Source organism: Bombina bombina, chromosome 2 (genome assembly GCF_027579735.1).
Source record: "Bombina bombina isolate aBomBom1 chromosome 2, aBomBom1.pri, whole genome shotgun sequence".
Classification (NCBI taxonomy): domain Eukaryota; kingdom Metazoa; phylum Chordata; class Amphibia; order Anura; family Bombinatoridae; genus Bombina; species Bombina bombina.
Window position 1 is genome coordinate 122,677,002 of NC_069500.1, and position 12,725 is coordinate 122,689,726.

General features: G+C 37.2%; 1 protein-coding gene and 1 long non-coding RNA gene across 4 annotated transcripts in view; one reads left to right on the top strand and one right to left on the bottom strand.

Moving 5' to 3' along the window:
• GHR (growth hormone receptor) overlaps positions 1-12,725 on the top strand; it is a 691,384-nt gene that overhangs the window by 165,306 nt on the left and 513,353 nt on the right. For all 3 annotated transcript variants that reach the window (XM_053701248.1, XM_053701249.1, XM_053701250.1), the window contains exon 2: positions 5,562-5,625. In XM_053701248.1, coding sequence (XP_053557223.1) covers positions 5,595-5,625 — 31 coding nt within the window. In that variant the 5' untranslated portion in view covers positions 5,562-5,594. The remainder of the gene's footprint in view (positions 1-5,561; positions 5,626-12,725) is intronic.
• Positions 5,276-8,990, bottom strand: LOC128648527 (uncharacterized). The gene is made up of 3 exons (XR_008400606.1): positions 8,954-8,990; positions 8,513-8,559; positions 5,276-5,453 (listed from the first exon to the last, which is right to left on the bottom strand). It is a non-coding gene; the product is annotated as an uncharacterized LOC128648527 (long non-coding RNA).

Consider the following 12,725-nt stretch of genomic DNA (forward strand, 5'->3'; position numbering starts at 1 on the left):
TAAGTCTATGCCCACGAACCGCACATATATGCACAGCATAAATCATAATGTAGGTAAACTGGATGTGCAAAAACACATAGACATTTGTACTTATAAGTACAAAATACAAAGCGTAATTGTTTTTTGTAAAATTGACTGAACATGGGCGTTCAATGGACATATATGAAATGTTCTTTCAAATCCCAACATAATTACGTAAACATTTTCACCGTAAAGAGCTCACAGTTTTTTCTTGCAAATTAAAAGTTTATCAAAATACTCAAAAAAAAACGAATGACTCTTAAAAGAAAACCTGTGCATACGAAAAAAATGGCAAATGTAAGGAACGGTGCACTGAAAATAGTGCATTTTGATTTCTATCGGGTGTAATATTAAAGCTAAAACATACGCTGAGGTCTACCTCTGTACTTTATCCTCTATTGCAAACTTTTACCTAACAGAGAACTCTCATTACTTCTATGGGAGACATCTCGCCACTCACAGGGACAGTACCTTTTTTAATAGAATTTCATTTGTGCTGCCTCTGCCTTAGTCCCAGGCCACACCCTCTGATCACAGTGACACAGTGTCAAAACCATCTTAGCTCCACTCCACTCTCAAACTACCAATGCTCAACCCCACCACTGCCAGATCCAAAAATGAAATAAATATATTTGGGATGTATTATTCATTTAGAGCAGCTGTCTCAAAGTACAGGCCCTGGGGCCATATGTGGCCCTCAGGGTTGTTTAATCTGGCCCTCCCTTGTTTATTTGGTAAATTATTAATTTGTCCCAATCAATTTTTTGATGATCTATACAGGCACTGACTGACAAGATAAATATAAAGACAAGCATGCTTTGTCCAGTGTAGGCTCCCATTATGCACTGCTTGGATAAATGTCACTTTGTATTCAGTTCCAGAATGATCCCTTCACTTGGCTCTCAGAAGATAAATATGCATTGTGTCTGTCTATTGTGGACTATAGCTACTACCATGCACTACTACTTGGTTAAATTCACTTCCAGTTTCTAGTATATCCAGTTCCAGAGCACTCACTCAGTTCAAGCGGCCCCCATGGGAGAAGAACACTTAGCTAGTGGCCCCCGGATGCAATGAGCTTGAGACCCCTGATTTAGAGAATACAATTTTAATCAAGTTTCCAATTTACTTTTGTTATCTAATTTGCTTCCATCTCCTGGTATCCTTTGTTGAAGTAGCATCAATGCACTGACGGAAGCTATTGGAACATATCTGGTGAGCTGATAATAAGATGCTTGTATGTATAGCAGCTAGCTCCCAGTAGTGCATTGCTGCACTTCAACCTACCTAGGTATACTTTTCAACAAAGGATAGCAAGAGGACAAAGTAAATTAGATAATAGAAGTACATTGGAAAATTGCATGTTCTTTATGAATCATTGACTTCATTATCCCTTTATCCTATGTGGTTCTGTTTTGTGTATTTATAATATGAGTAGCAATTACTTTGCATTTTGCATTGATTTGTATATGTAGATATTTTCTCAATATAAAAAGCTATAAATACACTGAAAATATATCCCACACCCAGATGTGGATACATCTTAAACTTTAAATGTGTTTGCCTGCCAGATCACAGCTCTGCTGCCTTGCAATCATACAAAGTGCCATAATAATTTCCAGTCATTTAGGTGCTTTCAACTGTATGTAGAAATCAAGCACATGTGTTGATGAATACTGAAGACTTAGAACATTAATGCTGCAAAGAAAATTTTACACTCTAAAGGCTGTGACACACTGCAAGCGATGTGGCGCAAGGCGAAGCAGCTGCTTCGGACCGCGTTGCATCGCTTCTGAAGTTCAAATATTTCATCTCTGAGCGCTCAGCTATGCGACCTGACGCAGCAGAGTGCTCAGAGATGAAAAGGCAGGACACACTGAGCGCGCACAGCCGCATCTACACACTGCGCGCCGCTCCGCTTGCAGTGTGTCACAGCCTTTATAGAAACCTACATGAGCACCTACAGATGATGTCATGATGTCTTATAGAAACCTACATGAGCACCTACAGATGATGTCATGATGTCTTATAGAAAGCTACATGAGCACCTACAGATGATGTCATGATGTCTTATAGAAACCTACATAAGCATCTACAGATGATGTCATGATGTCTTATAGAAACCTACATAAGCATCTACAGATGATGTCATGATGTCTTATAGAAAGCTACATGAGCACCTACAGATGATGTCATGATGTCTTATAGAAACCTACATAAGCATCTACAGATGATGTCATGATGTCTTATAGAAACCTACATAAGCATCTACAGATGTCATGATGTCTTATAGAAACCTACATGAGCACCTACAGATGATGTCATGATGTCTTATAGAAACCTACATGAGCACCTACAGATGATGTCATGATGTCTTATAGAAACCTACATGAGCACCTACAGATGATGCCATGCCTCTCTGGGTGCTGGGTTTGCACTTAGGGATGGTAAACACTTTGAGATTGTAATATACAATGCTTAAAGGCATATGAAACTTAAATTGATTTCAGATAGAACATGCCATTTTAAACAACTTTCTAATTTACTTCTACTATCAATTTTTCTTTGTTCTCTTGATATATTTTTTTGAAAATCAGGGACATAAGCTTAGGGGCCGACCCATTTCTGGAACATTATATGGCAGCAGTTTTGCAAGAATCCATTTGCAAGGTGGCAGCACCATTTCCTGCCATGTAGTGCTCCAGACACCTACCTAGGTATCTCTTCAACAAAGAATAACATGGGCACAATGCAAATTTGAATATAGAACTAAATTGTAAACTCATTTAAAATGGTATGCTCTGTTTGAATCACAAAATATTTTTTTGGGTTCATATGCCTTTAATTACAGATGATGTCATGATGTCTTATAAAAACCTACATAAGCACCTACAGAAGATGTCATGATGTCTTATAGAAACCTACATAAGCACCTACAGATGATGTCATGATGTCTTATAGAAACCTACATGAGCACCTACAGATGATGTCATGATGTCTTATAGAAACCTACATGAGCACCTACAGATGATGTCATGATGTCTTATAGAAACCTACATAAGCATCTACAAATGTCATGATGTCTTATAGAAACCTACATAAGCATCTACAGATGTCATGATGTCTTATAGAAACCTATATAAGCATCTACAGATGTCATGATGTCTTATAGAAACCTACATAAGCATCTACAGATGTCATGATGTCTTATAGAAACCTACATGAGCACCTACAGATGATGTCATGATGTCTTATAGAAAGCTACATGAGCACCTACAGATGATGTCATGATGTCTTATAGAAACCTACATAAGCATCTACAGATGATGTCTTATAGAAACCTACATGAACACCTACAGATGATGTCATGATGTCTTATAGAAACCTACATAAGCATCTACAGATGTCATGATGTCTTATAGAAACCTACATAAGCATCTACAGATGATGTCATGATGTCTTATAGAAACCTACATGAACACCCACAGATGATGCCATGATGCCTTATAGAAACCTACATGAACACCTACAGATGATGTCATGATGTCTTATAGAAACCTACATAAGCATCTACAGATGTCATGATGTCTTATAGAAACCTACATAAGCACCTACAGATGATGTCATGATGTCTTATAAAAACCTACATAAGCACCTACAGATGATGTCATGATGTCTTATAGAAACCTACATAAGCACCTACAGATGATGCCATGATGTCTTATAGAAACCTACATGAGCACCTACAGATGATGTCATGATGTCTTATAGAAACCTACATGAGCACCTACAGATGATGTCATGATGTCTTATAGAAACCTACATAAGCATCTACAGATGTCATGATGTCTTATAGAAACCTACATAAGCATCTACAGATGTCATGATGTCTTATAGAAACCTATATAAGCATCTACAGATGTCATGATGTCTTATAGAAACCTACATAAGCATCTACAGATGTCATGATGTCTTATAGAAACCTACATAAGCACCTACAGATGATGTCATGATGTCTTATAGAAACCTACATAAGCACCTACAGATGATGTCATGATGTCTTATAGAAACCTACATGAGCACCTACAGATGATGTCATGATGTCTTATAGAAACCTACATGAGCACCTACAGATGATGTCATGATGTCTTATAGAAACCTTCATGAGCACCTACAGATGATGTCATGCCTCTCTGGGTGCTGGGTTTGCACTTAGGGATGGTAAACACTTTGAGATTGTAATATACAATGCTTAAAGGCATATGAAACTTAAATTGATTTCAGATAGAACATGCCATTTTAAACAACTTTCTAATTTACTTCTACTATCAATTTTTCTTTGTTCTCTTGATATATTTTTTTGAAAATCAGGGACATAAGCTTAGGGGCCGACCCATTTCTGGAACATTATATGGCAGCAGTTTTGCAAGAATCCATTTGCAAGGTGGCAGCACCATTTCCTGCCATGTAGTGCTCCAGACACCTACCTAGGTATCTCTTCAACAAAGAATAACATGGGCACAATGCAAATTTGAATATAGAACTAAATTGTAAACTCATTTAAAATGGTATGCTCTGTTTGAATCACAAAATATTTTTTTGGGTTCATATGCCTTTAATTATGCATAGTAAAAAAAACTTTCACGATTCAGATAGAACGCACAATTTTATACAACTTTCTAGTTTACATCTGTTATCAAAATTTCTTTGTTCTCTTGGTATCATTTGTTGAAACACAGGGATGTAAATTTTTATGATAAAGTGCCCGGTTTTTAAAAATTCGATTAAAAACAGGGGCACTTTAATTTATCAAAATTTAAATTTCACTCGTTTTGTGAAAATACTTACCTTTTAATCTTGACAGCCGCTGCATCGCTTCCTCCACACGTCGCAAAGCCTCTTCCTGCGTCTAAAATGAGGAATCCGGCTTCCTCCAATCACAGTGTTGAATCACTGATTTCCCCCGGGGGGGGGGAGCCGTGATTGGAGGATGACCGATCCGTCATTTCTCACGTAGGAAGAGGCTTGCAACGACCGGGGGAAGCTGGAGCGGTTGTCAGGATTAAAAGGTAAGTATTTTCACAACATGAGTGAAATGTAAATTTTGATAAATTATAGTGCCCCTGTTTTTAATGGAATTTTTAAATACCGGGCACTTTATCATCAAAATCTACATTCACTTTAAATAAAAGAACATTTTGGGGTGTCATATCCCTTTAAATGCATTGATTGCTCTGCTGTAACACGCTGGGGCTTTATTGTAGAAGTAGAGTTGCTATATCTCATGGTTTATTAGTTTTTCATTGTGGTTTTGTTGTTTCTTATTTTTTACTCTGAGCATTTCACACCTCCAAGATGATTGTTTTTCTCTGTTGCCCATGACTTCTATTTTCTAATTTGCTTCATTCTCTTGATATTCTTTGTCCCTTCTTCTACGTCAGAAAAAACAAAAGACTTTTTAAGGACAGGATACAGGAAAAAAACTACATTTTTAAATTCTTGTTAAATGAATTATAACCTTGTTTTTATGTTATTTTTAGATTCAACCACACTGATTCTGCTAGATCCATCACATGTTTCCTGTGACCACCTATCAAATCAAAGGTATGTTACTCTATATTAACTGAAAGTCAAATACAATGTCAGGTAGTTTCAAATATATTTATTTGTCTAAACTATGAAAACATATATGGAAACATATATTAAAGTGTTATGGAATTCAATAATATGTTTAGTGATGTGCAAAAATATCCAGATATTTGTGTGTTGCTCTTTTACTCTAATATGTCCGGCTCCGAAATTAGCCGAATGCAGACCGCAGCCATTATATGCATTTGTTTCACTAACGAATGCCAAAATACAAGTTTTTTGCACATGCACAAAAGCCTTCACACTCCGTACTGTGATAAACCTGTAAAATTAGCTCTATCTCATCATTTTAATGTGATCTGCTGAATGTATTAACCTTTTCTAGCCAGGTCACTTAAAAGTATTACAATTGGTTTGCATGGATTGCTGAAACAGATGTTATTGTGCTTTATAAACACATCTAGATATAATTTCCAGCAGCTTTTCCAGCACAGTTAGGTAAGTGAATTGCAACAGCATACATATTTTGTGCCTTAACACTGTTGTACCCAATGCAATAACAAGGTAAAATGTATTGATGGTTAACAATGTAATTGTAATCAGCGGACATCAGTACTTAGATGTATGCTGTTTTGTATTTGTGTGCCAATTTACCAGCATGAAATGACAGGTGCTGCACCTAAAGTCTTTAGACTAAATATACAATATCCTGCATACAGAATGAGAAGTGCTCTTACAAGAACGAACAGCTCAGAGGCTTGTTCTATGGTGCAACTTTGTTAGCCTAATTGTGCTTTTCACAAAGGAGAACTTTCTTGAAGTATATCAGTCTGATCCTGCCTTACAAGGTCAGTACAGCCCTGAAATACCAGGCAATACTGCTCTGAACAAGGGAAATGGCAACCACCTACAATTTTTTTAGCCTCCTTTGGGTCTCATCAGTGAGGTGCATCCGCATTTCTCTAAGCACATTGGGCAAGAAGTCCACGTCTGGTTTCTCTAACCCTTAGGGAGACTTCCCCAGGGTCATAATTCAAATGCAAAATTTGGGCTCAAAATTTCCACTCGCCCACTTGCCAGGGGCAGAAGAAATTTAACTGGGGTGAATGAAAGGTAGTAAATTAATCAACATTCACTCACTATGCAAAGTCTGGCGGTGTGTTCGAAGTACAAAGTTAGCACACTGAATTTGCAAAATGTACACTCCTAATGCAGCACTGACAAACACACATTTTGGGCTATCTGCTAAAAATATTATCTTGAAGGGATATTATAAATCCATGAAAAAGCAAGGATATGTTATTTCTCTTCGGCTGTAGGGACCCCATTAGTGCTTAGACTGTTACTTTATGGGGTTAAAGAGAGAGGTGGATTGGAGAGGAAAAGTGAGAGTGGATAAGAAGGGTTAAGAGAGATTGGAGAAAAAAGTATGAAACGATATAAAAGAAAGCGTAAAGAGAAGAGACAGCCTGAGAGAGAAGGGATAGGGTAAAAAGAGAGTTTGAAGAGAGGAGGGGGTGGAGAAAGAGAGTTAATAGTCTCCAGGTCTGCTATGACTTTCCATGACTGTCAGCACTCTCTTTCTACACTCTCTCAGTTCAACAATTACAATGATAGACATATGCAAAAAGGGGGTGGGTGGATAGTGGGTGTGCTGTGGACAGATAGTGGGTGGGATCTGAAGTGGCGAGTAATATTTTGGCACAGCTAGTAGCTTAGAACTTGAAATTTTGAGCCAAATATATATATATATATATATATATATATACATATATATAATATGTAGCCGGTGGCCTAGCACTCCATCCACAATAGTGTAGCCACAGCCTGGGTGCTATCCTCAGATTAGTATGTAGAATAGTCTTGTTGTTGGAGGGCACTCACAAGACTTATTGAGAACATGAATATACAATTTTTATTGTCAAAATTAATTTCACATTAATAACATGTTGATGTTTCGACCCATTTAGGGGCCTTCTTCAAGACAATTTTCATCATTATTAGTGCAAGCAGCACATCGTACAAGAGTTCGAAGGAAAGCCCGGCGTTGTACGTTGATGTACAATGTGCTGCTTGCACTAATAACAATGAAAATTGTCTTGAAGAAGGCCCCTAAATGGGTCGAAACGTCGACATGGTATTAATGTGAAATTAATTTTGAAAATAAAAATTGTATATTCTTGTTCTCAGTAAGTCCTGTGAGTGCCCTCCAACAACAAGACTATTATATATATATGTATATATATATATATATTTTCAAGCTGTGCCTTAAATGAAGGGGAAAATGTTGTCCTCCGTAGTGGTTTCTTTGCATTTCTAATATTGTAGATTCTGCCCTAAAAAACAAAAAGCAGTTATTGACTAAGCTAATCAATATCAGTTCACGTCATGCTTTGATCACTTATGCTGTTCATGGCTATTGCACTACTGCTGCAGCTTTCTCTTGCCAGCTTTTCAATTATCAGAGTTTTTTTTTATTTATATAATTTTGGAGTCACACTTGGGAGCACGTTTCCTTGGCCAGGAGTGTTTTGTTGGGTTTTGTACTAGTTCATAGAACTATCTCTTAGAGCCGAAGTTAAAAGCACATGAATAATACACCTGCAGGAGCTGGGGGATTGTGGGTATATTGTATATATGTATACACTGTATTATGTATATTTACTATACTGTGAAATGCTATGATATGTATTTAAATTCTTTTGGTGATTTAAATAAACGTTTTTAAAGTTGGAAGTGTTTTTGGCATATTAATGTAGAACATGTTAGTTAAAGTGCGGTTGCAATATTATAAGTAACTTATATCAGCTATAAAAATAGAATATTAAACGTTTAAAAAAAACACGTTTTACACTGTACAAAGCTGAAAAGACAAACTCTAGTAAAACTAAAAAGCCTTTACCGCTGTCATCTACTGGATATTAATATCCCAAATACAACATCTTCTTCCTATAAAGAAAAAAAAATATCATAAGTTAAAAATACATTTATTTAAATCACAAAAATACTTTTACAGCATAATACATACATATAATACAGTGAATACACATATATAATATGCCCACATCTCCCAGCTCTTATAGGATTTTTGGGGGGCTTCTTTAGTAACAATGTTGATCACATACTTAGTGAATATATAGGTGTATCATGGTCATTCCATGAGAGTATTTTAATGGGGAGACATTGCCGGGAGTTTCTAATTTTATAATGATTACCTTGAACCTTGTGTCCATTGAGAGATGTCTAGTGGGTGTACAGTGAAACTTAGTTTACATAGGTATTTTTTCGACTGTTACTACACATTTTATATAAAGTGAGCACACAGTCTATGCTGAATACAAACCTCTTACCAACTGCCGAGATCCCAGATCACTAGTGACGTGGGCAGAGTTTTGCTATCCCTATTGTTTCCTATAGAAGTCACATTGCCAATCTAATGGACAGAGAGGGTGAGCCCACTTTATTTATAAAATATCTCCGGATTCATGGATTGTGAGACTTCTGGGTCTAAAAATCTTTTTATCATTGGGCCCTTAGTGACCTAATAATAGTCTTTACACCGTGAAACATAAAGTAATAGTTAAACTTTCCCTTAAAACACTACTTTTGTTTTAGAGTTGATAAATTTTTGTAGAGTTATTAACATGAACATGAAGGTACAATATGTATTAAATCTAGAAGGAAATACATGTTTGTCTACAGCAGATCCTACAGTACACTTGTCCATTAGCTAACAGAAACAACTTCCACACCTGTATTCATGGGCAGATATAAGACTCTAGAAACATAACAGCAAATAAAGCAGGATAATTCAGTGCAGATACATCTATTTTTTTATTAAAGGAATAGTCTAGACAAAATTAAAATGTCATGATTCAGATAGAGCATGCAATTTTAAGCAACTTTCTAATTTACTCCTATTATCAATTTTTCTTCCTTCTCTTGGTATCTTTATTTGAATGTAAACTTAGGAGCCGGGCCCATTTTTGGTTCAGAACCTGGGTAGTGCTTGCTGATTGGTGGTTACATTTAGAAACCAATCAAAAAGTTCTACCCAGGTGCTGAATCAAAAATGGGCCGGCTCCTATGCTTACATTCTTGCTTTTTCAAAAAAGGATACCAAGAGAACAAAGAAAAAATGATAATAGGAGTAAATTAGAAAGTTGATTAAAATTGCTGCTTTTCATGAAAGTTTAATTTTGACTAGACTATTCCTTTAATAATTTACTTATTGATTATTGATTCAACAAAACACTGTATCATTGTTTGAATACTATACCACTATAACGGTTTTATTGGTTTCACAAACAATCCCGCAGAAAAGGTATTTACTTTGGACTAGATTACAAGTGAGACGCATATTTGCTTGTCCGTGAGCGCGTTTTCAGCACTCAATTCTATTTTAATGCGTGCACCCCGTTTTGCGCACATTGCAGGTCACAAGTAAATATTACACGCCTTTGCGGTAAAAAAATAAAAATAAAAACGCAAAGTTGCTATGACATTTTCTCAATCCGCACAGACTTTAATGGAGCCTTATTTTTCACTCAAGAATGTGTAAATATATATATACACAAATAAATACATAAATCTGCCAGAATCACTTTTATTATTATTTAATCCTTTAACGACCGGGCATTTCAGACAAAAACTTGCACAAAAGACCAGAGACTTTTTAGCATTTTTGCAAAAAAACAGACTTGCATGGCTTTGCGATTTGGTAATTAGAAGGCCGCTAATTGCAGCTGCGCATAACACTTATAAAATTCCCATTATCATTATTTATTTGCATGTACATTATATACATACTAACACATACAGGTATTTTTAGTCACTGGGCATAATATTGATCCCCCCCCCCCCCCATAATCTAGGCACGCAGCACTAATGTTGTAGTTGAATTTGTCTTTCACAAGAATCTTTGTTTTACTCTTGCAAAATACATCTTTATTGCTTTTACTCTGAAGACAGAACACTCTATAAAAGGCCAATGAATAGGCATATTGCTGTCCCGCTCTGTATACTAAGTTATATCATGTTTGGTAATTAATGAGCATAAATACAATTTATATGTAAATTACAGGCCTTGCTGCTATGATTGATTTTGTATTTTATGATGGCTTTTAGAGTCGTATAATTTACACTTAATCTAACAGATCTGTGCTGCAGGTTATACTATAATGAAATTGTTTTATGGATTTTGCTTTTCCTCTGGTTAGGTGGCAGGTAGTTGATTAAATCTAACACCCTGTATAATTACCAGCTCCCCGAGTGCTTGAGGTGAATAAATGTAATTTAGGCCTTTTTGTTTAAAACTTTTTCAAATCTCTCATCTCTCACTTGAACTCTCAGCACTGTATGTGCGAACTGTGATGCTGATTATCTTTAAAGGGACAGCCAAGTCAAAATTAAACTTGCATGATTCAGATCGGTCATGCAATTTTAAACAACTTTCCAACTTACTTTTATCATCACATTTGCTTTGTTCTCTTGGTATTCTTTATTGAAAGCTAAACCTAGGTAAGCTCATATGCTAATTTCTAAGCCCTTGAAGGCTGCCTTTTATCTCAGTGCATTTTGTCAGTTTTTGACAGTTAGTCTCTGCTAGTTCATGTGTTTTATACAGGTAACATTGTGCTCACTTTCTGTGGAGCATTTGTACGAGTCTCACTGATTGGCTAAAATGCAGGTCTGTCAAAAGAACTGAGATAAGGGGGCATTCTGAATAGGCTTAGATACATGATAATCACAGTGGTAAAAAGTGTATCAATATATCCGTTGGTTATGCAAAACTGGGGAATGGGTAATAAAAGGATTAGCTATATTTTGAAACAATAAATATGTTAGTGTAGACTGTCCCTTTAAATTGTTCTTTATTGTGAAGGCTTCCTACTACCATTTCTCTTATATGGGGTAGCCTGTCCAGACTTGTTGATTAGAGTAGTCATGGCTCGCAACGTGACAAATCCTAACCCGGTGTCTGTTGAAGCGTGGTCTGAGCCGTGCTGTGTTTAAAGAAAGACAATCAGCTCAGCCCAATAAGGGCCGCTCTACTCACGATCCTAGGAGGCCCAGGCACATTAACGGAATGGGGGCTGCTTGGGGCCTCGCTAAATGATTATGCATTAGTGTTGCAGGATCCCTGAAATCTTTCATCTTCATCAGACTTTTACTTTAGGTATGTGCGCCTGTTAGCACTCTTCTTAATGTTTTCTATGGACTTGACCTCTTGTCTTGTACTTGGCGTGATGACTAAATGGGAGGTGTTAAAAGTCTCCTTCAAACTACCTTTCAGTGCTTGGTTATTGTTCTCTGAAGATCAAAGCATTCCTGTCTATGACTTGTTACATGGACCCTCGATCACGCTACTTTTTTACCCCTTTACTGAGGCCTAGATTTGGAGTTCGGCGGTAAAAGGGCTGCTAACGCTCCGCGGGCTTTTTTCTGGCCGCACCATAAATTTAACTCTGGTATCGAGAGTTTAATCAAATGCTGCGTTAGGCTCCAAAAAAGGAGCGTAGAGCATTTTTACCGCAAATGCAACTCTCGATACCAGAGTTGCTTACGGACGCGGCCGGCCTCAAAAACGTGCTCGTGCACGATTCCCCCATAGGAAACAATGGGGCTGTTTGAGCTGAAAAAAAACCTAACACCTGCAAAAAAGCAGCGTTCAGCTCCTAACGCAGCCCCATTGTTTCCTATGGGGAAACACTTCCTACGTCTGCACCTAACACCCTAACATGTACCCCGAGTCTAAACACCCCTAACCTTACACTTATTAACCCCTAATCTGCCGCCCCCGCTATCGCTGACCCCTGCATATTTTTTTAAACCCCTAATCTGCCGCTCCGTAAACCGCCGCCACCTACGTTATCCCTATGTACCCCTAATCTGCTACCCCTAACACCGCCGACCCCTATATTATATTTATTAACCCCTAACCTGCCCCCCACAACGTCGCCGACACCTGCCTACACTTATTAACCCCTAATCTGCCGAGCGGACCTGAGCGCTACTATAATAAATGTATTAACCCCTAATCCGCCTCACTAACCCTATCATAAATAGTATTAACCCCTAATCTGCCCTCCCTAATATCGCCGACACCTAACTTC